The sequence below is a fragment of the Trematomus bernacchii genome, unplaced genomic scaffold (genome assembly GCF_902827165.1).
Source record: "Trematomus bernacchii unplaced genomic scaffold, fTreBer1.1, whole genome shotgun sequence".
Lineage (NCBI taxonomy): Eukaryota > Metazoa > Chordata > Actinopteri > Perciformes > Nototheniidae > Trematomus > Trematomus bernacchii.
Genome location: NW_022987787.1, coordinates 356,688 through 384,035, shown reverse-complemented (window position 1 = coordinate 384,035; position 27,348 = coordinate 356,688). Strand labels below are relative to the sequence as shown.

General features: G+C 39.2%; 1 protein-coding gene across 6 annotated transcripts in view; it reads left to right on the top strand.

Annotated features, from left to right (window-relative positions):
• acox3 (acyl-CoA oxidase 3, pristanoyl) overlaps window positions 1-27,166 on the top strand; it is a 36,411-nt gene extending 9,245 nt beyond the window's left edge. For all 6 annotated transcript variants that reach the window (XM_034149589.1, XM_034149587.1, XM_034149586.1 and 3 more), the window contains 14 exons: window positions 2,473-2,562; window positions 4,410-4,553; window positions 6,699-6,787; window positions 9,639-9,735; window positions 12,058-12,240; window positions 12,377-12,499; window positions 13,445-13,565; window positions 13,663-13,785; window positions 15,301-15,414; window positions 15,544-15,659; window positions 17,890-18,064; window positions 18,155-18,222; window positions 18,333-18,419; window positions 26,030-27,166. In XM_034149589.1, the coding sequence (XP_034005480.1) occupies window positions 2,473-2,562; window positions 4,410-4,553; window positions 6,699-6,787; window positions 9,639-9,735; window positions 12,058-12,240; window positions 12,377-12,499; window positions 13,445-13,565; window positions 13,663-13,785; window positions 15,301-15,414; window positions 15,544-15,659; window positions 17,890-18,064; window positions 18,155-18,222; window positions 18,333-18,419; window positions 26,030-26,149 (1,650 nt within the window). In that variant the 3' untranslated portion in view covers window positions 26,150-27,166. The remainder of the gene's footprint in view (window positions 1-2,472; window positions 2,563-4,409; window positions 4,554-6,698; window positions 6,788-9,638; window positions 9,736-12,057; window positions 12,241-12,376; window positions 12,500-13,444; window positions 13,566-13,662; window positions 13,786-15,300; window positions 15,415-15,543; window positions 15,660-17,889; window positions 18,065-18,154; window positions 18,223-18,332; window positions 18,420-26,029) is intronic.
• Window positions 27,167-27,348: the final 182 nt, after the last annotated feature.

The window sequence follows — 27,348 nt, the reverse complement described above, 5'->3', positions numbered from 1 at the left end:
AAAATGTTTCAACAATAATTTGTATTATGTCTGAGTCAAGTTCTGTCTTATCAGCTTTGTTTCGGAATGTGTTCAATACATTACGTTTTTTTCATTATTACCATACAATACATAGATTTAAGAATAAATGAAACAAATAATACAACATTGACCTAAAACAGCAGACAGATTTTGCCACCCTGACCTCCTCAGGCAGGGTTTTTACGACCAGCAGTGATGCCTCTGAGGGTCTCAGGGTGCAGGACGGGGCATAGGGTTTATAAAAGGTCACAAACATATCTTAACATACCAGCAATACAATTTAAGAATGTATTCTTAAAAGTAATATAATCTTATTTTCTTCTTACACCTACAGCGCACACCCTGAACAGTGTGCTTCTTGTTTACATTTCCTCTGCACACTCAGATGCAGGACATAAAAACACTCTTTTGCTATTTATTTTCATTTGCAGCACATTTATACTACCAGAATTTTGCAAAACACTATATATTATTTATCTTTCTCAAGTCATTTACTTTTGGTGAGTTAACTAAAGCTTAGTTTATTTTACCCTGGCTATGGACTGATTAATTATTAGTTGTTACAAAACATGCACAAGACGGCGGTTAGACAAACCAATATAGACCCCTGATACAAACAATCAGACAAACAAACATGATGAACTCGTAACAAACACCAGTGCGACAGCAAAGTTCATCCAGCTCAATTTAGTCCGGATTAAAGAGGTTTCAGAGGGGGTAGGGACTATATGATCTCTCCCAATGGGAATCCAGTGGGGCACCTTGACTCGTGCCTCCACCCTTGTATACAAGTCCTTAGATCGGTGCCTGAAGACCGTCCAAGAGCAATAACTAGCTTATCCTCTTGCGACCCCACTATCCCTGCTCTAGTGGTGCTATGCCCCCCCGATCTGGAGCACATAGACTTTTTTCCTCTACCCTTTCTATCCGAAACCACACAGTTAACTGTAGTCCTACTCGACCAGCCTACACACCTCCCATCATGTTCATCCCAACGATGAAACACAGTTTTGCTCTACACTTGCATACCACTGCCCACCCATGATCAATTAGCCTATAATTTTATGTATGCACCCCGGACCGACACCAGCTCCTCCAGCAATGTAGGGAGCCTGTCGCATCAGGTAATGCACGTACCTCGCACCTGCCAGCACATCGTAAACGGCCACAAGCCACGAGAGTGCTTTTAAACCGTCTCGTTTTTAATAGAGACGGCGGTGGTGTGAGTTAAAGTTATAGACAAAAGCTGTGATTTTCTCCCTCTGAGTTCACTTCACCAGCTCATGCAGATACGGGGAGGTATTTTACACACATTCCCCGGAGCCGCAGCTGGAGCCGTGTTTTTTTTAGAGGCGCTGGGGGTAATATCTCTGGCTGCTTTAGTTAACTGCTAGTGTTGGCCGCTGAAACCCCCGGAATCTCGGCGATTTGTTCATTACAAATCTCTATTTTGATTTCACACAGAAGTTCCACTTTACTGCTGCCCTCATTAAGGTCTTTTTAAACATCTCCGTGTATGCCTGCACGGCACATACGTCCCGAGCAGCACACACAGAGGGAACCAGCCAAGACAGAGTCCCTGGATGATCCCCTGGGGTTACTAGCCCCAAATGTTCATTAACCAAAACGAAACGCAGCCGCTTAGCTTCACAGATAATTTTAGGATACCGTCAATCACAGATTCTGGTAAGGCAATGTCCAAATGTAGATTTGAAATCACACTTACCAGTCTCTGAAGATCTGTTGGTATCCTGCCGACAACGCCAATTTGTGGAGGAAACTTCTGTGTAGTAATGCATGGAGTCACCGACTCAGGAAGGAGATACGGTGAGAGTTGGAGCTTTGATGTCAAACACTGATGGGTTTATTCAGAGTATTCGGCCGGAGGATTCACATCACAAATCAAAGAGTCAGAGGTTCTGACTACACGGTAGAGTTGCCACGTCAATTCTGAAGAACCTCTCTCTATGCTAGACCTTTTAACTGGTTCACAGAGAGAAATCAACAACTCTGAAGGAGTAGACTAAACACTGAGTCACCTGCGTCCGACGCTCATGGCCTCAAGGATTTCACATCCTAGAGCCCACAAACACCGATAAAGAAGTGCCTCAGTGTTCCCACAACAATTACCCTTCGTGCCAGTCAAGTTGACCGGTCACACACTGGTGACAACAACACATATGGCACCAAGGCCTTTCCTTAAAGGAGATAACACGTCACAGAGCAAAAGGTTAGATATCTAGAAGAATTATTCCTTAAGATGGTCTACAATAATGTGCCTTAATGTTTTCTTTAGCTCTCACTCACTTTAGTTTGCGTATTTTCTTTTTAGGATTTCATATGATATTTTTGATGATGCTACTACATTTCACTCAGTTGTGTTGTATTTATTCATCTTCATCACCATGAACGCAGGATTTGTAACGTCTTCTATCTGTTGTTTTTTTTTAGACATTTGGATGCTTTGCACTGACGGAGCTGAGCCATGGCAGCAACACCAGAGCCATGAGGACCACAGCGACCTATGACCCCTCCACTCAGGTCAGTGAACGCTCCACACACAAAGAAAAAAAAAGTGTGTTTACATGGCAATATGACAGGATAAAAGCCAGAATGCTTAAACAAAAGTCAAGTTGTTTAATAAAAGGGTGCTTTCCCTTCTTCCTTTTTCATTTTATTTTGTGGGTTGCAACTGTTTGACATAAATCAGCATAGTCACTGCTAAACAATGAAACCTATTGACCTCACCTCAGCCAACCTTTTCCTTGGTGAATGCTGCACGCTGGTATACACATGTATTAAGTAGTGTATCTGTTATCACACTGACAGAAAAACAAAAACAAACAAGACAAATCTGGCTAAAAAAACAAATCAAATAAAGGCTATTATTGTTTATTTTGCACGGTGGACAATGTGACACGGAGTTTGAGGTGATCCTGTGACACTGAAATAAAATCTCAATATTTTATACTTAAATACGCGTCACATCCTTTATGTCCTGGCGACTTTACCTGGGGGGTGGGGCTAATCCTGACTTTCAAACCCTCGTGCTTGGAACTAACCCTGGATTAATAGTCACGTAGGAAAAACAGAGTTTAATTTTGTGTGTATAGATTACTTTGCTTGTACTGCCAACAATGCTGGTTTACCTGTATGTGGGATGTATTGTGAGAAATTAGCAAACCACAAAAGGTTTTATGTTGAAAACATTTCCAAAAACAACACACAGCATTCAACTTTCAACATTTTTCTTTTTGTCATTAATATTTAATTTAATGTAACGCTTTTGTTAATCCTTCTTGTTAACTTGTTTGGACTCCCTATACCAGGGGTCGGCAACCCCTGGCACCGTAACCAGTGGCACACTAGGAATAAGTGGAATAAGTGTACAAAATATTTATTTTATTTTCGGATCCTGAACGAGACCGCCGCCAGAGCGCGTCTCCCCGTTACCTGCAGAAAGAAGCCATGCACGCAACGCAGCCCCACTCTCTTTAACTCCAGGCGACTTTCTGCCGCTTTCCTCCGTGGTGCAGTGCTGATAGTTTCACCACGGAGGAAAGCACTTCACAAATTGCATTACCCATAAGGAGCTGTACAAATGCCGCAGTTTTTGCGTGGCGATCGATATCGGCCGATACTCACTCTCTGCCGATCGATCGGTGCTCTCTAAAAAGGCCGATCGCGAGGCGTAACATACATGACACTTTTCTCTGTGTGCGGCAAAACAAGCTCGCCAAAATCGCTTCACCAGTCTGGCAGTATTTTAAGGTGTCCGAAAATGACAATAAAATAGCGGTGCAACGTGTGTGTGAAGCAGAACTCCTGCAGCTCCACCCGCTGTGACGGACCGGTGAGCGGAGCAACACACACAAGAGTTAGACCTAACACACTTAGCTATTTGATCTACCTTTGGAACTAGTTATAAATATATTTATTCTTCACTGTCACTCATTACTGGATCAGTGAGCTGCATGAGATACTGACAGGCTGTCAGGAGAGAGAGAGAGGGGGAGAGAGGAAAAGAGAGCGCTTCCGCTCATTTCTCCCGTGTTATTATCCAAAGTTAATGTAAACTTGAATAATGTAGGCTCCTTCATTTGAATGTAACAATTATGTTGGTTGTTGTTTGTGGAAGCGCCACTGAATGAGCCCCATTAACTGAGTTTTAAACATCACTTTTCACGAGTGTTTTCGTCGAGCTCTTCAACCCCCCCCCCGTTGATAATTCACGATCGTCGGCACGCTGATACACTTTTTTTTTTAGAATGGCACTTCATATCAAAAAGGTTGCCGACCCCTGCCCTATACCTATTTTTTTAGCATTTCTGACTCTCTGGCTGCAATCCTAGTTACACTCGAACCTTCTTTATCTTTCTTCCCTGTAGGAGTTTGTGATCAACTCTCCAGACTTTGAAGCTGCCAAGTTCTGGGTGGGGAATCTTGGCAAGACGGCAACGCACGCTGTGGTGTACGCCCAGCTGTTCACGCCGGACCAGGTGTGCCAAGGGCTGCACTCCTTCGTTGTGCAGGTAATACTCCGACCTTTAAACCCTGAACTGGTTACAGCTGCAGATACTGTTATCTGTAACGCAGCTGTAATAAAAAAAAATGGTTGATATGACCAACATAACCTATTCTAATTTAGGATTTCAGGATTTCCTTTACACATTATCCATCCATCATCTCCACCATTGTTATGTCCTGAGCTGGATGCTTTACTGTATTAAAGGGTAATGGAATTTAAAGGTCCCCTATTATACTATTTTTCAACAATATATTAGAGGTCTCAGATATGAACAGAACATGTCTCTGATGTGTTGCTGGCTGAAATACCAAACAGATCATGAATTGTAGCATCCCATAATCCCCTCTGTTTCAGCCCTGTTTAAAAAGTGCTGATTCTGGGTCTGTAGCTTTCAATGCTAATGAGCTGCTGCTGGCCACGCCCCTCTGCAAAGTGTTTGTCTTGACACATAATGGTGCTCTAGGAGGAGATTCAGGTGATATGGTGGGGGGGGGGGTTACCTTGGTTGGTGATTGGCTATTCGTTGCACAACCCAAACAACTGTTATGACATCACAAAGTCGCCAAAATCGGATCAGCTCATTTTCAGACAGGTTTTTATATAAATGGATCAGGACAAAAAGTGAGAGAATCTTTTTTCCTGAAACGTTCTGAACACATTTATGTATAAAATACATGGAAAAATTGATTTTGCACAATAGGTGACCTTTAATGGGTAAAGAAGGTTGTGACTTGAAGGTTGCCAGTTATTTAATCCCATTGAATTAAGTGCTAATATAAACAGTGATGTAAAAACAAGCCAAATATTTAAAAGATCTTTCCTCAAAATAAGTAATTTGGGTTAGTATGTGCTTGCTTTTTATCAGTTTTTAGCATTAAACCATACTTTATACTGTATATGAACTTGGTTTTTGTTGGCATTTCAGCACTAACAATTAGGAAGTAGTTTGATTGCAAGCAGGGAAATTACTTGAGGTTTGGAAGTGTGACATGTATATTTTTAGGATTTGCATGCTTTTATTAATTGGTAAATTTAATTTAGTTGTTTGCTTGTTTTCACCTTTAGTCTTTGCTGTATTGTCTTTCTACGGTGGCCAACAGGGGCAAATGCGCAAAAATGTAAACGGTCTGCAAAACTCTAACACAGAAAAGACCTGTCTATGCTGCCCCAGAACGCCTCGTTGGAGATTTCTCTTTTTCCATTGTTTTCTTCCTGGTCTAAGTGACGTGACGACAACCAAATGGACCAATCCGTGGAGCTCCTCAGTCCTCACACACACACACACACACACACACACACACACACACACACACACACACACACACACACACACACACACACACACACACACACACACACACACACACACACACACACACACACACACACACACACTCTCACTCAGCCTTATCTTTTCTCAGGCTGTGAGTGTGTGGCGAACTGTGTGGCGAGCAGCCTGGTTGTGAGTGTATGTGTGTGCACAGACTGAGTTCCGCAATGTCTCGCTGTCTCGCAGACCCCACGCAGCAACCAGGAAACGACACCAGTAACCCAGCTCACACTGTCCGCTCCTCGAGCCTCAAAGGGCGGAGCAGCGAGCCCCGCAACGTCCCGCCAACACGGCACCCAGACCCCACGCAGCATTCTCATCTGTTTGTCCTTACTGGTGTCATTTTCTGGTTGCTAACAAACGCCATTGTAAAACATAAACACTGATGTTCTGCTGTAACGGTGGTGGACTCATCAGAACAGAGTGGGCGAGCTGACCAATCAGAGCACAGTGGGCTCACAGGGAGGGGGGGGGGGGCAGGAGCTCCAACAAGCCGTTTAGGACAGAGAGTGAATACACATACTATACAGAGATGCTGTATGAGAAACCAATGTGAGTTTGGAACATTGAACAATGTACATCTATTCTAGTAGACCTCAACAATGGAATTATGATCAGTAGAAATGGCCATGTCATGGGACCTTCAAGTGACATGTTAGAGGTGAAAGCAGTCATGCGACATTGTGGGAGAAATGGGTTTGAATATGTTCGTCCCACAGAGAGGAAAATGTACAATTTATTTACATTCTGATGTATCAATTATCACACTGTCACACACTGTACTAACACTGCAGTGTGACTATAACCATTGTTGTGCAGGTGAGAGATACCAAGACCTTGCTCGCTCTGCCCGGCGTGATGGTTGGAGATATGGGCAAGAAGCTGGGCCAGAACGGACTAGACAACGGGTAGGTGACAGCAGCCATATAAAGGTTAAGTTCAAAAGTGTCTCATAAACAAAGATAGAGAAATGCCAAAGATAAGTGTACAGAAGGACAAAGCAGGCCAATCACCCCTAGCACACAGGGATGAACTCACTTTGGACAAAGGTCAGAGGACAGAGTGAACTGCGTCAATAAATACAGCGGCAGAACCAGGAATAAATAATAATTCGAATAAAGGTCAACAAATCTGTGAGGTGTTTCTTTTTTTGGAAGCCCCCTCATTTTAGAATGTTTCTGAATTACTTGGTTTTTGCAACAGCCCCTGTAAATATACAAAACTTTACAATCCAATGCACACGCCTACTGTTTTCTATAGACAGGGGTGAATGTACAATGTTAAAATAAAATTACAATGTAACCTTAAAGGTCTCCTATTATACTATTGTTAGGCATATATTATAGGTCTCAGATATATAAAAAACATGTCTATGAAGTGTTTTGCTCAAAATACCAAACAGATCACTCATTGTAGCCATGCCTCATACCCCTCTATTTCAGCCCTGTTAGAGAAGTGCTGATTCTGAGTCTGTAGCTTTAAAAAAAGCTCATGCAGGAGAATTCTACCCAGATACTCATCTAACCGCTTCCAAACCACATCCAGCATTATTTCTGAAACAGTATGTAGCTCAAACGCTTTCTCTCTCGCAGGTTTACCACAAGGTCAGTACCTTTTATATCCTGCTTCTTTGTTTCTTTATGATTAAAAGGGTTTGGAAGGGTTCCTTTCAAAAATGTATTCCAATACAATAACCTCAAATAAACATCATCAGTAATTAGTCTCACAACATAAAATCAATGCACCTGAACGTTTCGGTTGCTTTGAAATTACCTCAGTATCAAATGCAATGTGAATAAATCCAAGAGGAAAGAAATATCAATAACATGGTTTTACTAAAGTGTTTTTTAACAAAACAACGTAACCTTGGAAAAGAGGGAACCAAGATATTTAGGATCAAAGAGAGATTAAAATAAAAACATACACAGTTTGTTTGATAAATCAGGCCTACAGCATCTAAAAAAAAAAGGCATTTAAAATAAGGAGAAATAAAAGTAACCTAAATGAATACAAAAAAGGAAATTCAGGCAGCACGTCTGCCTATGATATATTGATATTTTTGTTTAGAAATGTAATTTGTCACATTGTAATCCTGCTATTAATCCCAATTATATATCTTTTTTAATGTATCCTGATGATGTAATCCTGTAACATGTACAACGTTGATCAATGTTGCAGGGTCTATTCAATTCCACTCTTATTTTTCTTTATCTGTTTTCCCAGTTTCCAGCTCAATTTGACTGAGAACTTGTTTTTCCACTTCATTTGCCGACACCTTATTCAGTTCATTTATTAATGCAGATTAGTCATTAGTATTTTGCCCTACTTGGCTCTGTTAACAGCCGCGATCGTGCGTAAATAGTTCAAACCTGTAAATGAACCCAAGTGATAATCTTCATCATGTATCATGTATAAAGCCATTTTAGGTAAGCTTCCACTCTACATATGTGTCAGATTTGCCCCAGTTTGTGACTCTTACAAACTCAGATCCAGTGCCTGGATACGGGTCCAGGTTCCTACTGTGCGGACTGAGGCTGGAAAAAGGAGTCTTTCTTATTATGGTCCTTGGTCTTGGAATGACCTTCAATCACGCCTTAAACTGAGGGCACTTGTCTCTATATCATGTTTTAAATTGAAGTTGTCTGAAGTCCTCACCACCAGCTGCTCTTGCAGTAATAAGTAGTGTACTTTTTATTGTCCTAATGTGCACAATGTAGTGACTGCTTTTTCGTCTTTTGTTTTCTTAGTTATGTTCTCTGTATTTTATATGTTTGTGTTATGTGTTATGTGTAACGTTGCTGCCTTCTTGGCCAGGTCAGCATTGAAAATGAGATTTTATCTCAATGTTTTTATCTGGTTAAATAAAGGTTTAAAAAAATAAAATAAAAAAAAAAATAAAAATCATGTATCCCTACCTTACACACTTCAGACGCATCCACTGTTCATTTAAAGCAGCAACGTGTTCTGCAGTGCCTCGGTAAGGTAACTAGATGGAGCTATAGTCACAGTTTACATGACAAGGATGTCACAAAAAGAGGAAAGATTTTATGCTAAAACACTACACAGATTTTCACAAAGGAGTCCAATATACCAAATAGGCTATCATATACAGCGTGTGTGAGTTAATAATCCAATTAAAATATTGTTTGGTTCAAGTTTCTTATATGGAAGTATATCGTACTTATTTCTGCCCATAAAATACAAAATTCAGTGTAATCTATTTGGGATTTATCTAGCAAGGAAGCAGTTGATAGATCTTTGATTTTATGATTGTTAATATATTTGCTTCTAAAAGTAAATTGATATCTTTTCTACAAAGCACCTATTAATAATTATAAACATATTAATAATAATACAGCAATATTAAAAAAAGAAGAAAAATAGTGCAATTACTTTAGTTAAATGCTGGTCAAATGATAATGGTTGGGTCAGTACAGTTACCTGATTTATTTGTAATTATTATGTGTTGTAATGTGAAAATTCACCATAATGTTTAATGTTTCATTTTTTTAGCTTTTTGGAATATGTATACATCTCTGGTGTGACTTTGTCCATGGATATTCCTATTGACTCTTACAATATTATGAAGTTGATGATATGTGTTTTTGTGTTATGTTTTAGCTAACACACATATTCTGTCCCTAAAGTCACAAGTTTGGCGTTCTTTGGCGGGTATTAAGAGTAGCAAAGTACTATTATGAAACGCCACATCAATATAAACTCCACTTATGTCCTACTTTTCTGTGTTTTTCCCTTCAGGTTTGCTATGTTTCATAATGTGAGGATCCCTCGGGAGAGTCTACTGAATAAGACTGGAGATGTGACTCCTGAGGGCCGCTACGTTACGCCATTCAAGGTTAGTAAGATTTCTCTGGAAGCATTGCAAGCACCAATTCAAGTTAACTAAAGCTACTTGTTCAATAAAAATGATTTTGTAGCTTGCTGAGGTTTTTGCTTTCTGCTAATGATCATTAGCATCGAACCCTAGCGAAGGACAGCACCAGTAGTAAAACGATAAACTAATGGTTTTTCCCATTGTCCTTGTGAGCATGTGTTCATGTTGACATTATCATTTAGTTAACACCACTGCTGTGCTTCATTACAGCCTTACAAAGCAATTTTCTTTCAATTGTCAACATCATGTGCTTCCCTGAGGATAGACCCTGAATTTCAGAAAAACATAACACAATTACATATATCATCAACTTGTTCATTGTAAGAGTCAACAGGAACATCAGTGGACAAAGTCAACCAGAGATGATACATATTCCAAAAAGCTAAACAAATAAATGCATTTCATCTTGAAGAATGTGTTTAATTTGGCCACAACATTAGAAACCATTAAGATGCATTTTAGAAAGTCAATGAGCTTTCTGAGCACCACAATCATTCAAAAATGTCCCCCTCTCATGAAATAATGTCATCATCTTACAACAGATTACTATAAAGCCTTCTGAGCACATTCATGCGCCCAAGGTGAATAATGCCTTTGATCTAAATGAGGCATTGATCTATGTTTAACCCCAAACACTAACGCAGTTCAGCCTTTACAAACTATTTTCAGGGTTTTTAGACTTTATTTCAACTTTGCTTTGTGTCAATATCCGAGATGGAAACCTGCACTCATAAAACCATCTCTTAAAACTAATGTCATTTGGGTGAACTCAACCTTTTCAAAGCAGTGTAAAAAAATCTAACACCCTTGTATATTCTCAATGTTTATTCCTTCAGCAATCCCATAGGACCTGCTGCTTCAATTACACCCCTTTCAAAATCTCCTTATTTATTATGCATGCAGGCACAGATGTAGATAAACAAATGCAGTAGGCAACCTCTGACTGTTAAGCAGTCAAACGCTTTCTTCACATTATGGCGGCTTTTCACTGCTGCAGTGATTTAATGAGCTCTCAGGGGCCAAATCTATATGAACGTGTTGAAAAGATGGCTGGTAATGACAACCAGACATGGAACATTCTTCTGGTGACCCATGAGAGGTGTAAATAGTCAGGACAGTCCGTTGGCCTTTCTATGAAGCTCCATTGGAGGGTCAGCTAGCTATCTTTGGGCTCAATTTTAACCAGGTTAGATCACCATGGTAACCTATGATGCACATTTATAATCCTTTTTTCAATTATTTATTCATTAGGCGAAAACCTGTTTGTTCCACTGTACCATCTTAGAAACGGCCAATAAAGAAACATGAAAACAACACTTGGCAGGTCATTGGATGAACCATCTGTCAATCACACTCTTGCTGAAGCCAGTCAGTAGATGAGCAATAACATAATTTGACTTGAAAAAAAGGCTTCAGTGTTGTTCTTTACTCTTCTTCAATTAAAACATATTCTCCATTTCCAATATCACTGATGCTATTGTAGCATCTAAGCTAACCTCTGTAGAAGCCGCCATTTTAACATGTTTAGCTATGAACATCACAGTTGCATGGCTTCATGTCCCCTCACTAAGCTAAGGGCGGCTAATATTTTGCGTGAGGCAGTTCAGTAGTCTCATTTAGCAGCCTGCTAGCAAACAGCGTTTTCTAAGACAAAAAGCTTTCCACATTCACTAGTGGGGTATTTACTGATGTATTTTATGTCATAGAACAAAGCTCAAAAACGATCTTAAGCTTGTGTGTAGCACTGACCTTATTCAGGCATCTAACTAAAAAACACATTCAGAAAACCTTTGAATGAGAGTTCAGCAAAACAAGCTAAAATGCTAACTACTGTAAATTCCATGTTGTAGGCCTCATTCCTGCACCACTCCAACACGTTGGAGTTACTTTTAATAACTTGGAACGTATTTCTTGTGTTTTGTAGCTTCTTATTATACTCTGAATATTTGGTGTACATTTCATCAAGCTGAATAACCTTTGATAATAAACCTTTGACTGCAAGACGAGCTAAACAAGCTAAAGTGCTAACTAATATCCGGGTTTGAGGACTACATTCATCTTACTGAATAAGACTTCTGTTATTACCAATTGTTCCTGCAGGTATTTCATTTTACATGAAGTGCTCCACTCCTGGTTCTGATGATTTTGCAATAGTTAAAAATAAACGTATTACTTCCATTGTGAATCATTTGCCTTGGAGTGTGTGTAATATATGTAAATAGTTACTTTTCTATCTTTAATTCCGTTCCCATGTCTGTCCTTTGTGTCTTTTGTCACCTTCAGGACCCCAACAAGCGTTTTGGGGAGTCTCTGGGGGCCCTGTCAGGGGGCAGGGTGACCATCACCAGGATGGCTCTGGTCAACCTGAAGCTAGCCCTGACTATCGCCATCCGCTTCTCAGCCACCCGCAGGCAGTTTGGACCCAAAGACACCGAGGAGATCCCTGTTCTGGAGTACCAGTTACAGGTCAGGAAGGAGGGAGTGGACATGTAATCTTCAAAGTACCTTGTGAACATTAAATTAGTTTTAAAAAGTCACAAAACTTGGTGTTTTTGGGTGTGAAATGTATTCACACATTTCTTATATTTGTATGTTGTTTCAGCAATGGCGTCTGATCCCCTTCCTGGCAGCAGCGTATGCTCTTGAACACTTCACCAAATCCACCTTCATGAACTTTGTTGAGTTCAGGATTGGACAGGCAATGAGGCTGAAGGATGACAGACAAGTGAGTATAGATGGGCTGCATGGGTGTATATCCAAATCTAGAATTATTAAAGATTCAAAGGCTTTATTGGAAAATTCACAATATCAGAAGTGTAGTTTGGGAAATAGAAATCTTATCTTAAGGACCACATCTTCCAACAATGCTACATACAATACTGCTGTGTCTCATTCAGACACTTCCCTTAGTACACTGCATGTCGTACACTGAACACTTCTGCAGTGTGTACATTTGGCCCTTCTAGTGTTGTATTAAAATGTAAACAGCACTCAGTGAATGTGACGATCAACTCTAGCTAGGAACGTCAGTGCTCAACGGGTAGCAAATCATTACAGATTGCTCAATTAACCCCAGAAAATAAACAATGGCTTATTTTCGTCACCAGTTTACTGGTATGCGTATTAAATACTGAAACATATTTATAACTTTTATTTGTTTTCCACACTCAACTTTTTAGCTATTATGAAAGCACCATTTGGGTACTCAGTGCACTACATGTTGCCATCCTTAGCACTGGGACACATTCAAAACGTACGCAAATTGAGACACAGCATTTACTTCAAATGAAATATATGTAATAGTGCAAGTAAGTTGCAGGGAAAAAAAATAACAATAAAAAAGATATATATACATACACTTCTTTTTGCAACTGTACTGTGCAATTATCACTTTTATGTGAATTTTATTTTATTATTTTATAAATGTCCCAAAATGTTTTATACATGTCTCAACACCGTCAGACAGTATGCCACTTATGTCTCTTTAAATTAATTCTACTGCTTTTTTTCTGTGTACTTATTTGTCTTATTACTTTATTCTATTACGAATGTGTGTTTTTCTTCTCTATATTTATTGAAATGGCTTACTCTTCATTAATGCATGCCTTTTTTTACCTGCTATGCCACTTTTGCTCTAACACTGTACATTTCCCCGCTGTGATTCTTGCAGGCAGAGATGGGCAGGGAGATCCACGCCATTGGCTGCTCCAGTAAACCCCTGGGCTCCTGGACCGCTGCCAGGGGGATCCAGGAGTGCAGGGAGGCCTGCGGGGGACATGGATACCTGGCCAGTCAGTCTCACACACACAGATTCTCACACACACACACACACACACACACACACACACACACACTTTCAGAGAACTAACTACCTTCCCTCTCTTCCAGTGAACCGGCTCGGTGATCTGCGTAATGACAACGACCCAAACTGCACGTACGAAGGAGACAACAACGTGTTGCTGCAACAGACCAGCAACTACCTGCTCAGCTGGCTCTATGCCAAACAGCGTGGTCAGTACAGTGTACACTGAGGGATAATACGAGATATCATGTCAGTTATTGGAGCTGGTGGCGTGCCACTGCTATGTGCTATTTACGACAATTAATGACCACCAGAGTTGGGTGTAACGCGTTACAAAGTAACGCGTTACTGTAATAATATTACTTTTGTCGGTAACGGAGTAGTGTAACGCGTTACTTTTATAATTCAGTAATCACACTACAGTTACTAACATTGCCCCGACACGCGTTACTTCGTTACTTTTATAAAATCAGTCATAATCACACTGACAGACAAGAGGGGTTTCCGCCGCAGGTTTATATGTACGTAATCTGCGCGATTTGCACGTCCACATCTCCGCGTGCAGTGCTGCATAAACATGGCAGAGTCAGCGATAACTTTCGAGGGGTGGAGGTATGCCCATTATTTTGAGTTCGTCCGAAGAATAGACAGGAATGTGACGGTGAGGTGCAAACTGTGTAAAGGCCAGAAGCTGTTATCCACTGCTGTAAACACCACGTCAAACCTCAACAAACACCTGCAAAGAACACATGCTAAGGTGAAGCTAATAGCTAAGGACCCCCGAACCCAGAGTGAGGATGTTGTGAGTGCGCCGCCGCAAGAATTTGGAGGACCGGTAACCAAAGCAGAGATGGACAGTGGAATTTGCACAGTGGAATCACCATCGCATCGTTCAGAGATATACTGCGCAAAATACAGATAGCAGGAGACAGAGGACAGCCATGGTCAGAGCTATCTGGATCAGTCTTATGTGACAATGGAAACTGAACTAAAGAGAACATTTGAAACTTTAGCAGTCTGCGTGATCTGCCTGCAGGGAGGGGCGGGCCGGCCCTGCGAGTAAAGTAACGAGTTACTTTATGTAGAGAGTAACGAAGTAGTGTAATATATTACTTTTTTTTTAAAGTAATATGTAATATGTAATATATTACTTTTTTTTAGTAACGACCCCATCTCTGATGACCAGTCACAAGGTTTGTAAAGTGCGAGATTTCACAACAAAATCCATGTTATCGGCTTGTCAAATCACGGATGATCTTTTACATCAGTTATTGTGACGTTTTGATGCAGGAATTCACTCATTTTATTTCAAAACATTTTATATATTTGTGCCTCTTCAGCCCTTTAGACTGCTATATATTTTGAACATTTTTATCAGAAAGATGTCTGCTTTCTATTTTTGTACGGCATTCCACTGTGAATTCATATTACGGGTTGTAAGGAAAGTAAAGATTATTATTTTTATAATTGTTTTGTTGTGTTCGACATATCCTGACATGCATTAAGCAGTCTAATTCAACATACAGCTTTATTCTCCCTCTTGACAAAGTTTTCCCTAAATGTGCACATATTACAGTTTTTTCGTGTTTTTTGAAATCTGAATTTCTACGTGAATATATGGATTCATAAGAGATACAAAAAATCTTTAGCAAACTCAGACTATGATAACATAAATTGTGAGCACAGGATTGATCTCTAACGTTTCCGCTGTTGTGTGTTTTCAGATGGTGTGCGTATTGAGTCTCCTCTTCACACTGTGGATTTCCTGGATGATCTCCAAAACATCCTGCTAACCAAGTTCACAGCAAGGACCATGGAGGAGTGCATGGACTCTGCAGGTACTCAGAAGGGATCATTCCCTTCACTGGAAAATCTTATTTTAAGAAAATCTCAGTATAGGTTTAGCCTCTTAATATCAGCATTACTCATTTACTGAATGTGATTTCTTATCTTGTTCATAATATCAGTGCCATTGGCTGCCTATAAGTGGCTGGTGTGTTTCCTGTTGGAGGAGAGCCAGAAGAAGCTGGAGCAGCAGAGGGCCATGGGAAAAGATGATTTCGAGGCCCGTAACAACAGCCAGGTAACACACACACACACACACACACACACGCACACACACACACACACACACACACACACACACACACACACACACACACACACACACGCACACGCACACGCACGCACACACACACACACACACACACACACACACACCACTGTGAGGACCCTTTATGCTCACTCACAGCTATTCCCACAACTCAAGCTAAAAACAGCAGTTGTGGAAAGTAACTAAGTACATTTTCTCAAGTACAACATACATACACATTTTCTTGTACTACTTTTTTTGGCAATTTAGATTTTTACTTTGCTGAAATTCAGAGGGAAATATTGTACCTTTTACTTTACTACATTTATTTTACAACTTAAACTACGTTTCTGTATAGATTTGTCTGCAGTTTAGATAATCATTTCAGTACATTTTTGTGTGTAAAAACATTTCACAGTATCTCAAATTAGCTGCTTTTACTTTTAAATATTTTTAATTTATTTCAAGTTTTTTCCAATGAGTACAGTTACTCGTAATACTCTAAGTACACTTTCCTGTTCATAGTTAAAGACTTTGACTTAAAGGTGGGGTAGGTAAGTTTGAGAAACCGGCTCGAGATACACTTTTTGTTATATTCCATGGAATGCTCTTAACATCCCGATAGCAATGAATATCTGAAGTGCTTTGACAAAAAATCCATAAAAAAATGTCATCTGTGGAAGCTGTAGTACTGTAAAAAGCACGACCAATCATTTTAGCCGGCCCGGCTAAAATAACTGGATGGCCTACCTGCCTGTCAGCCTTCCATCTGTGCACAAACTTATCTCGTGCCCTCATTGGTCATGTGCGCGTTCGTGTGTGTTGGAGGAGGGGCTCTCTAAGGAAATGGCAGATTTTCTCCGGTTGTGTATTTTCAAATTCTAGCAATCTCGAGCCGGTTTCTCAAACTTACCTACCCTACCTTTAAGAATCCTTCTCAAAGCAGATCTGAACACTACTTCCAGCACTGAAATACAGCCGATTCTTAAGATATTTGTCTGGAGCTAATGAGATGTTGGTATATTATTACACATTCTGAGCCAATAACTCCCACTTCTTAAGTAAACCCTTGCCAAACCAAAGCAGGATTAGTGGTGTCTTATCAGAAACTCATTCCAGAGAAGAAGACGCTCTGCGTTGTGTTGTGTCTCCAGGTTCATTAGAAACGGCAATAAATGGAGTTTAGCTAAGTGGAGTTTTGGACCGTCTTTACAGAGCCGGGCTGCCATCATCTGGTTTGAGTTATTGTACCACAGATGCATGCTGGAGGTTACAGTGTCAGATGGGTGTTGTAGTTCTGGGAAATGTGTGTATCACTGGATTTACTCATTTTAATTGAGTTGTTTTGGCCATTAATATGACAAACGCACATGTATTGTTTTTAGTCCAAGAAGGTTCAGTTGGATTACATTTGTACTAAACAAATTAAACCCAATTTTTAAATGATTTTAAACGGATTTGTTAACATAGTTTATTTCTTGTTCATATCATGTCATTCACATTCATTGCTAACGAGCAGGCTAGCTAGTAGCTTGCTCGTTTGCAAAGCTGAATATATAGTTGGGATATCGGAAGCTTTAATAATCATTTTCATCCAAACCTGCGGAAAAATGATTTCCTACCACAACATTATTTTTTACTGTATTTACACTATTCATGCTCCAGGAAAATTGTGCATTTATTTGCATTACATTGAATGATTTACATTTTTTAACAATCCCATTTTTTGTGAATCCTGCCTAATTCTTCTATTGCAATCCCCGTTTAGGAAAATGTTATGAACATCCAAACATACCACAATATTATATTTGAAGTCTAGATTTTTAGTAATTTTTACTTTTGCGAAATTAAATCTGGAGTCTCTGGTGTGCTAATAAGGCTAGCTTAGCATTCATCCTATTTCCTGCAGAAGGCAATGTTAAGCTTAATATCTTTCTTGCTTGAGTGTACAGCAAAAATAAAAAGTACAATACTAATTTATCAATCCCAATTTGTAAAGTAGACACAATAAATAAAATAAACAATACAAGTAAATACATATCCACACTAGAATGATAATATAAAATATAAAATGCACAAAATAAAATATAATAGATATTCCAACATACTGCTCATACAATATAAGTATAGGAGGCTATAAACATTATACAATCATGCATTGTAGTTGCTGTTTTTGTATTTAAAATGTACTGTTTTAATGTTCCACCTTGTGTGTGTTTAGGTGTACTCCTCTCGTACCCTGGCGATGGCCTACATAGAACACAACTGCCTGCAGAGGTTCCATGACCTGACCGTTGATGAGGACACACCGGCTGATCTCAGACCTGTTCTCAGCAAACTATGTGCTCTGTACGGGCTGTGGAGTCTCAGCACCCACATGGCCATACTTTACCAGGGTGTGACTGCACTCTTTAAACTGCAAACATCAATGTAGAAAGCATATAGTATATTTGTGGTTTCTGTAACATAGTTTTGTTTCTGTACAGGTAACTATCTGAGTGGAAGGAAGCCCGCAGAGTTGGTCCAAACGGCCATTCTCACTCTCTGCTCCCAGGTACACCAACACTACATCCTCTGCATGGTTAAATCTCTCTGTTTATACCATTTTAAAGTGTTATTGTAAATTCTAAATGATGACTAATCTGCTTTGTGTGTCCCCTGCAGCTGAAGGATGATGCAGTATCGTTGGTGGATGTTTTCGCCCCCACTGATTTCATTCTCAACTCACCTATTGGCTACGCTGACGGACAGGTAAACCAATACATACAGTATACATTAAGTGTAACTTTATTTAAGCATGTTTAGTATATTTCTAGACATGTCAGACCATCATATTTTGAATGCTTTTAACAGGCTTCTTTTTATTCAATTTTATCAGTCACAGCTAGATTAGCCTTTAGGGCAATAAATGATACAATAAATCAAAAAAGGAAACAGTTTTCCCTTTTTTTATTCTCTAATCACAGTATCAGTGTATTTGTGTCATTGATTTCATTTGAATATGAAATAGTCTTTTATGAAACTTTGAATGTGATTTTTCTTCTTGAACTTGACCCTGTGGAGCGTAAAGCATGCCACTGGAATAATGTATATATATTTTAATAATTCAATAATACAAATTCCGGATACTATACTGCAGGCACATTACAGAAGTAATGTAAAGCACTTTTAAAACTTGCTTTCTATTTTGTTTTCAGATCATTGATTTCAAGAAAAACATATATATTGTAAAAAACAAATAGTGAGGCGGTGCAAGTAAAATTAATAACTAATAAAAAACATTTTGAAAAATGATTTTTGTTTTAGAAAAGAAACTTATGTTAAAATGTTTATTAACCGTTGTCTTCATATTTTTGCATTTGTAATATTAGCGGTAATTGTTTTGTAATTGGCCACAACCAACAGATATTTATAACTAAAATAAATATTATGAATTAGCTTCGATTTATATTCTTTGTTCAAATTAAAACAATATTTCTATCAGTTATTTTAAATGTAACATTAAATCTATAAAATAATTTAGTTGCACTCTCCAGACCCCATACTGTATACACTTTCAGCTATCGGCAAATGATTACAAATGATGACTAAGTCCAGTGGGCACTCAAAATGATATTAATATTATTAAATACATGAATTAAATAAATTGTACAAGCATAGATTTGTAAAATATTTAAATGCATGGTAGCTGTGAACACAGCGACACCCATGTCAGTGACTCACTAACGGGCCCCACAGTTGTTTCCCTCTCACTCCCCATTCCCATCATGCAGTCTGCCTGTGGGACCTTTAGTCAGGTTCAGTCAGATTTCAGGAAAAACACTGCAGAGCTTTGGCTGCTGTCTCTCCCTCTTCCAGGAAAACACATCCAGTGTGCTCTTTGGTTATAAATCCCCTTTGACAGTTGTTGACAATGACCCTCTCTGCACTGTCTGAGAACTTCCTGTGTCATAAGAAGGCTTAACTAATGTTTGTTTTGCCTGAGAAGAGCACGTCATGCGGACCCGCAGTGTATTCTGTGTCTCTGTGTCAGCCCCACGGTTCACCCAGTTTATTTTAGATGCTAAATTGGTCCTTGACTGCAAGATATTGCAAGTTTAATAACATGTATAGTACAACAATGCTAATACGGCTAACTTCTACTCAGTCTTGGCTGTTCAAGTCTTTCTGTGGGTCTTAATTATGGATACATCAGATAAAAACAAGGTCGTAGGAATAATGAGCCAAACTAAATAGAAAATAAATTACCAGGCAATATAAGGTTTGGGCTTGCTGTGTTGGAGACATTTTTTATTAATTAGAATTGTTTTAACAGCAGGATTGAGTGAAATAGGATTAGTATACATCACCATGACAGTCTATTGTCAGCCAATACAAAAATAAATAATGTTTTTCCTTTGGATCTGAGTTCAATAACAAGTAGTTTGAGGGACTACGGATGGAAACTAGCTCAAAGCTCAAATCCGGCATGTTTACGTTTTTAAAGCATTATTTGTTTTAAATGTTCATCAATGTGCACTGTCCCTCTTCAAATAAACGATTAAATGAAAAAAAAGTTCCAGTGAAACAAAGAAAAGGATAAAAACAGGACATCAACCCAACGTGTTAAAGGGGCCCATTAAGGCTCATGTTCAGGTGTATATCAGTATGTAGTGTCTCTACTTTAAAGAGTCCTCTCCTGCTGATGTTCAGGTGTATATCAGTATGTAGTGTCTCTACTTTAAAGAGTCCTCTCCTGCTGATGTTCAGGTGTATATCAGTATGTAGTGTCTCTACTTTAAAGAGTCCTCTCTTGCTGATGTTCAGGTGTATATCAGTATGTAGTGTCTCTACTTTAAAGAGTCCTCTCCTGCTGATGTTCAGGTGTATATCAGTATGTAGTGTCTCTACTTTAAAGAGTCCTCTCCTGCTGATGTTCAGGTGTATATCAGTATGTAGTGTCTCTACTTTAAAGAGTCCTCTCCTGCTGATGTTCAGGTGTATATCAGTATGTAGTGTCTCTACTTTAAAGAGTCCTCTCCTGCTGATGTTCAGGTGTATATCAGTATGTAGTGTCTCTACTTTAAAGAGTCCTCTCCTGCTGATGTTCAGGTGTCTATCAGTATGTAGTGTCTCTACTTTAAAGAGTCCTCTCCTGCTGATGTTCAAGTGTATATCAGTATGTAGTGTCTCTACTTTAAAGAGTCCACTCCTGCTGATGTTCAGGTGTATATCAGTATGTAGTGTCTCTACTTTAAAGAGTCCTCTCCTACTGATGTTCAGGTGTATATCAGTATGTAGTGTCTCTACTTTAAAGAGTCCTCTGCTGATGTTCAGCTGTATATCAGTATGTAGTGTCTCTACTTTAAAGAGTCCTCTCCTGCTGATGTTCAGGTGTATATCAGTATGTAGTGTCTCTACTTTAAAGAGTCCTCTCCTGCTGATGTTCAGGTGTATATCAGTATGTAGTGTCTCTACTTTAAAGAGTCCTCTCCTGCTGATGTTCAGGTGTATATCAGTATGTAGTGTCTCTACTTTAAAGAGTCCTCTCCTGCTGATGTTCAGGTGTATATCAGTATGTAGTGTCTCTACTTTAAAGAGTCCTCTCCTGCTGATGTTCAGGTGTATATCAGTATGTAGTGTCTCTACTTTAAAGAGTCCTCTCCTGCTGATGTTCAGGTGTATATCAGTATGTAGTGTCTCTACTTTAAAGAGTCCTCTCCTGCTGATGTTCAGGTGTATATCAGTATGTAGTGTCTCTACTTTAAAGAGTCCTCTCCTGCTGATGTTCAGGTGTATATCAGTATGTAGTGTCTCTACTTTAAAGAGTCCTCTCCTGCTGATGTTCAGGTGTATATCAGTATGTAGTGTCTCTACTTTAAAGAGTCCTCTCCTGCTGATGTTCAGGTGTATATCAGTATGTAGTGTCTCTACTTTAAAGAGTCCTCTCCTGCTGATGTTCAGGTGTTATATCAGTATGTAGTGTCTCTACTTTAAAGAGTCCTCTCCTGCTGATGTTCAGGTGTATATCAGTATGTAGTGTCTCTACTTTAAAGAGTCCTCTCCTGCTGATGTTCAGGTGTATATCAGTATGTAGTGTCTCTACTTTAAAGAGTCCTCTCCTGCTGATGTTCAGGTGTCTATCAGTATGTAGTGTCTCTACTTTAAAGAGTCCTCTCCTGCTGATGTTCAGTGTATATCAGTATGTAGTGTCTCTACTTTAAAGAGTCCACTCCTGCTGATGTTCAGGTGTATATCAGTATGTAGTGTCTCTACTTTAAAGAGTCCTCTCCTGCTGATGTTCAGGTGTATATCAGTATGTAGTGTCTCTACTTTAAAGAGTCCCATCCTGCTGATGTTCAGCTGTATATCAGTATGTAGTGTCTCTACTTTAAAGAGTCCTCTCCTGCTGATGTTCAGGTGTATATCAGTATGTAGTGTCTCTACTTTAAAGAGTCCTCTCCTGCTGATGTTCAGGTGTATATCAGTATGTAGTGTCTCTACTTAAAGAGTCCTCTCCTGCTGATGTTCAGGTGTATATCAGTATGTAGTGTCTCTACTTTAAAGAGTCCTCTCCTGCTGATGTTCAGGTGTATATCAGTATGTAGTGTCTCTACTTTAAAGAGTCCTCTCCTGCTGATGTTCAGGTGTATATCAGTATGTAGTGTCTCTACTTTAAAGAGTCCTCTCCTGCTGATGTTCAGGTGTATATCAGTATGTAGTGTCTCTACTTTAAAGAGTCCTCTCCTGCTGATGTTCAGGTGTATATCAGTATGTAGTGTCTCTACTTTAAAGAGTCCTCTCCTGCTGATGTTCAGGTGTATATCAGTATGTAGTGTCTCTACTTTAAAGAGTCCTCTCCTGCTGATGTTCAGGTGTATATCAGTATGTAGTGTCTCTACTTTAAAGAGTCCTCTCCTGCTGATGTTCAGGTGTATATCAGTATGTAGTGTCTCTACTTTAAAGAGTCCTCTCCTGCTGATGTTCAGGTGTATATCAGTATGTAGTGTCTCTACTTTAAAGAGTCCTCTCCTGCTGATGTTCAGTGTATATCAGTATGTAGTGTCTCTACTTTAAAGAGTCCTCTCCTGCTGATGTTCAGGTGTATATCAGTATGTAGTGTCTCTACTTTAAAGAGTCCTCTCCTGCTGATGTTCAGGTGTATATCAGTATGTAGTGTCTCTACTTTAAAGAGTCCTCTCCTGCTGATGTTCAGGTGTATATCAGTATGTAGTGTCTCTACTTTAAAGAGTCCTCTCCTGCTGATGTTCAGGTGTATATCAGTATGTAGTGTCTCTACTTTAAAGAGTCCTCTCCTGCTGATGTTCAGGTGTATATCAGTATGTAGTGTCTCTACTTTAAAGAGTCCTCTCCTGCTGATGTTCAGGTGTATATCAGTATGTAGTGTCTCTACTTTAAAGAGTCCTCTCTTGCTGATGTTCAGGTGTATATCAGTATGTAGTGTCTCTACTTTAAAGAGTCCTCTCCTGCTGATGTTCAGGTGTATATCAGTATGTAGTGTCTCTACTTTAAAGAGTCCTCTCCTGCTGATGTTCAGGTGTATATCAGTATGTAGTGTCTCTACTTTAAAGAGTCCTCTCCTGCTGATGTTCAGGTGTATATCAGTCTGTAGTGTCTCTACTTTAAAGAGTCCTCTCCTGCTGATGTTCAGGTGTATATCAGTATGTAGTGTCTCTACTTTAAAGAGTCCTCTCCTGCTGATGTTCAGGTGTATATCAGTATGTAGTGTCTCTACTTTAAAGAGTCCTCTCCTGCTGATGTTCAGGTGTATATCAGTATGTAGTGTCTCTACTTTAAAGAGTCCTCTCCTGCTGATGTTCAGGTGTATATCAGTATGTAGTGTCTCTACTTTAAAGAGTCCTCTCCTGCTGATGTTCAGGTGTATATCAGTATGTAGTGTCTCTACTTTAAAGAGTCCTCTCCTGCTGATGTTCAGGTGTATATCAGTATGTAGTGTCTCTACTTTAAAGAGTCCTCTCCTGCTGATGTTCAGGTGTATATCAGTATGTAGTGTCTCTACTTTAAAGAGTCCTCTCCTGCTGATGTTCAGGTGTATATCAGTATGTAGTGTCTCTACTTTAAAGAGTCCTCTCCTGCTGATGTTCAGGTGTATATCAGTATGTAGTGTCTCTACTTTAAAGAGTCCTCTCCTGCTGATGTTCAGGTGTATATCAGTATGTAGTGTCTCTACTTTAAAGAGTCCTCTCCTGCTGATGTTCAGGTGTATATCAGTATGTAGTGTCTCTACTTTAAAGAGTCCTCTCCTGCTGATGTTCAGGTGTATATCAGTATGTAGTGTCTCTACTTTAAAGAGTCCTCTCCTGCTGATGTTCAGGTGTATATCAGTATGTAGTGTCTCTACTTTAAAGAGTCCTCTCCTGCTGATGTTCAGGTGTATATCAGTATGTAGTGTCTCTACTTTAAAGAGTCCTCTCCTGCTGATGTTCAGGTGTATATCAGTATGTAGTGTCTCTACTTTAAAGAGTCCTCTCCTGCTGATGATCAGGTGTATATCAGTATGTAGTGTCTCTACTTTAAAGAGTCCTCTCCTGCTGATGTTCAGGTGTATATCAGTATGTAGTGTCTCTACTTTAAAGAGTCCTCTCCTGCTGATGTTCAGGTGTATATCAGTATGTAGTGTCTCTACTTTAAAGAGTCATCTCCTGCTGATGTTCAGGTGTATATCAGTATGTAGTTGTCTCTACTTTAAAGAGTCCTCTCCTGCTGATGTTCAGGTGTATATCAGTATGTAGTGTCTCTACTTTAAAGAGTCCTCTCCTGCTGATGTTCAGGTGTATATCAGTATGTAGTGTCTCTACTTTAAAGAGTCCTCTCCTGCTGATGTTCAGGTGTATATCAGTATGTAGTGTCTCTACTTTAAAGAGTCCTCTCCTGCTGATGTTCAGGTGTATATCAGTATGTAGTGTCTCTATTTTAAAGAGTCCTCTCCTGCTGATGTTCAGGTGTATATCAGTATGTAGTGTCTCTACTTTAAAGAGTCCTCTCCTGCTGATGTTCAGGTGTATATCAGTATGTAGTGTCTCTACTTTAAAGAGTCCTCTCTTGCTGATGTTCAGGTGTATATCAGTATGTAGTGTCTCTACTTTAAAGAGTCCTCTCCTGCTGATGTTCAGGTCTCTACCTTTATAGAAAGGAACGCTCATATGTGGCCTTTTGGTTAATGTAGTGTTCAAAACAAAGTACAATTCGACCACAACCTAACCCTGCCAAGTTTCTCAGCAAGTCTGTAACTTTCCGGAATCTTCATTAACCCACATAAACAAACTTCCTCTTCAGCTGTGGTCGTAACACATACATATTGAGGTTGTGAGCTGTTTTTTTTAATCAAATCCGTTTAAGTTGTGACATTTGGAAGGCCAGCAGTATGTTTATATTATTCTCAAGATGACAGCTTTGTCTCTTCTTGTCGTTGGTTCGTTTCCAAAAGGCAGTTTGATTGCATTGTTTTTGTTTGGACAGGAAGTGTTGATGACAGCTCAGAATATACAGAAAGGCTACTCTACCATATCAAAAAATTGTATAAAGATGTCTAACCAAGTCCCAACCAAAAGGTCAATACAAACAGGATGTTCCTCTGTTATATGAGAAACACTGAGCATGTTCTGATGTGCTGGGCTAATGTACAGCAAGTAAGCTAGCTCGCTATACTTTCATCTGTGACTGGTCTTATGTGATTCCAACAGACTGGATCTTGAAATCCTGAAGAAAAGCTTTGTTTTCCTAAATGTTTCCAAACTGTAACCCAACACAGTAAGCTAATTGACAAAGCATGCTAACATTAGCAGCTAACATCAAATGAACACCCAAAAAGGATAGGTTCAACAGTCAATGGAGGATTCACAAGAATAATATACAGTATATTGTCATGAATTACTTGAGTATTGTCATTGTGGTTGGGCGATATGTTACCAAACGTTCCACCGTTAGAACAACAACAGCCCATGTTCCAAAAATCAGCAACTGGTAAAAACCAGATAGATGTGAAAATGGAAAATGGAGGCCGACCATTTGATAAGAAAATTAAAAAAGACTATAAACAGTGATGCAGTCACGGATAGCCAGTCTTTTTTTCTACGATCACAGAACCATAAAGGTCTTGTGATCTTTAGACCAATGAAAAGACAGACAATTTGAGTGAGGGGTGTTGGAGGTGTCGGAGGTGTTGGATGTATCGGACTCTACAGGATCCTTGATTCCCAACCACATAAACTCACATTACGATATCACAATAGAACGGTGCATTAGCAGTATGATGTCTAAGAAAATAAAAGGTTACAACAAACTAAAGATCGTGGATCAGAGCGGTCAGTGACCTCTTCTCCTTGTTCTCCTTCACGTAGCTCTACAAGAACCTGTGGTCCACAGTGATGCAGGGCAACCAGGTGATGGAGCGGCCTTCATGGTGGAAGGAGTTCTGCTCCGACAAGCCGGTGGTCGGGTCCCTCCGTCCAAAACTCTAGAACCCAGAAACAATCACGACTACACAACGTGTCCGAAAGCTGAAATACAGTGTGTGTGCCTTAAAATAATTCCAACTGTGCACTTTGAAATGTAATGTCCCTGTGGACTAATGTTTTGCCAGAACCCTACAGTGCAACACTGCACCTCAGTTAAGATGAAATTATGATTCATTGACGTAATTCTCATATACAGAGTATTTTACAGCATTATTTTCCTACTAATACATTATTAATGGTATATTTTTTAAATTATTATTGAGGAAAAGATATGCAAGAAGATATCCTTCTGGGTTCCAGTTGAAGATAACACTTGATGGAAACAATGATACATTGATTAAAAATATTATTGACATATATATGCTTACATTTGTGTGTCAAACAAATGTAATGACTTGCCATCCCTATCATTTGTTCTACATTTAAGTGTGAATCAGACATGTGAACTCTATCATCGGCACAACAGAATAACCAATGTTAAACATTTTTAAATAACAATATTCCAGTGTGTTAGGTACATTTCAAAACCATCGTTATGGCCATACCAAGTTTCAGTACAAGTTTTACCACAAGAGCATTTTTTCTTTAATCTATGGTGCCGATTAAGTGTCAGTAAGATTTGCACGTGTGAAATGTATAGAAATTGTATTTGGTAAACATGTGATTCTGTACTTATATTCCCTGCAATACCTTATGTTTGATATCATTTCTGCAAGAGTTTTATTGCATTTGATTACATTCTCAATGTTTTCTATGTTTTAAATGATTATTTCTGAACATCATATTCAAAAATCTTACTGACCCTTATCCTATAAAAGTGTCTCTTATTACAACGAATAAGTGACCTCTAAACTGATTCTAAGTGTGATTTCATACTTGATGTAATATTATGTAATTATGAAATAATTGTGTTTTTTTGTAGATGATGTACAATTCTTTATGTAAAGGATGATTTAAATGTTTGCAATACTGTGTTTTGTTGTAAAAATAATGCAGAATAAATTATATTACTAATACAAATAATATGTATTCCATTCTTTCAGGACATTTAAGATCTGTACAGTGTAATTGTTGTTTCCAGGGAATCGTACAATGCACGATTTCAAAAGGACTGTACTGGTGTTTGCAGCCCAATAATCCCATTGTTCTTAGAACTTGCATTACTAACAGGGAATACGAATAATTATCAGTCATGACTGTCG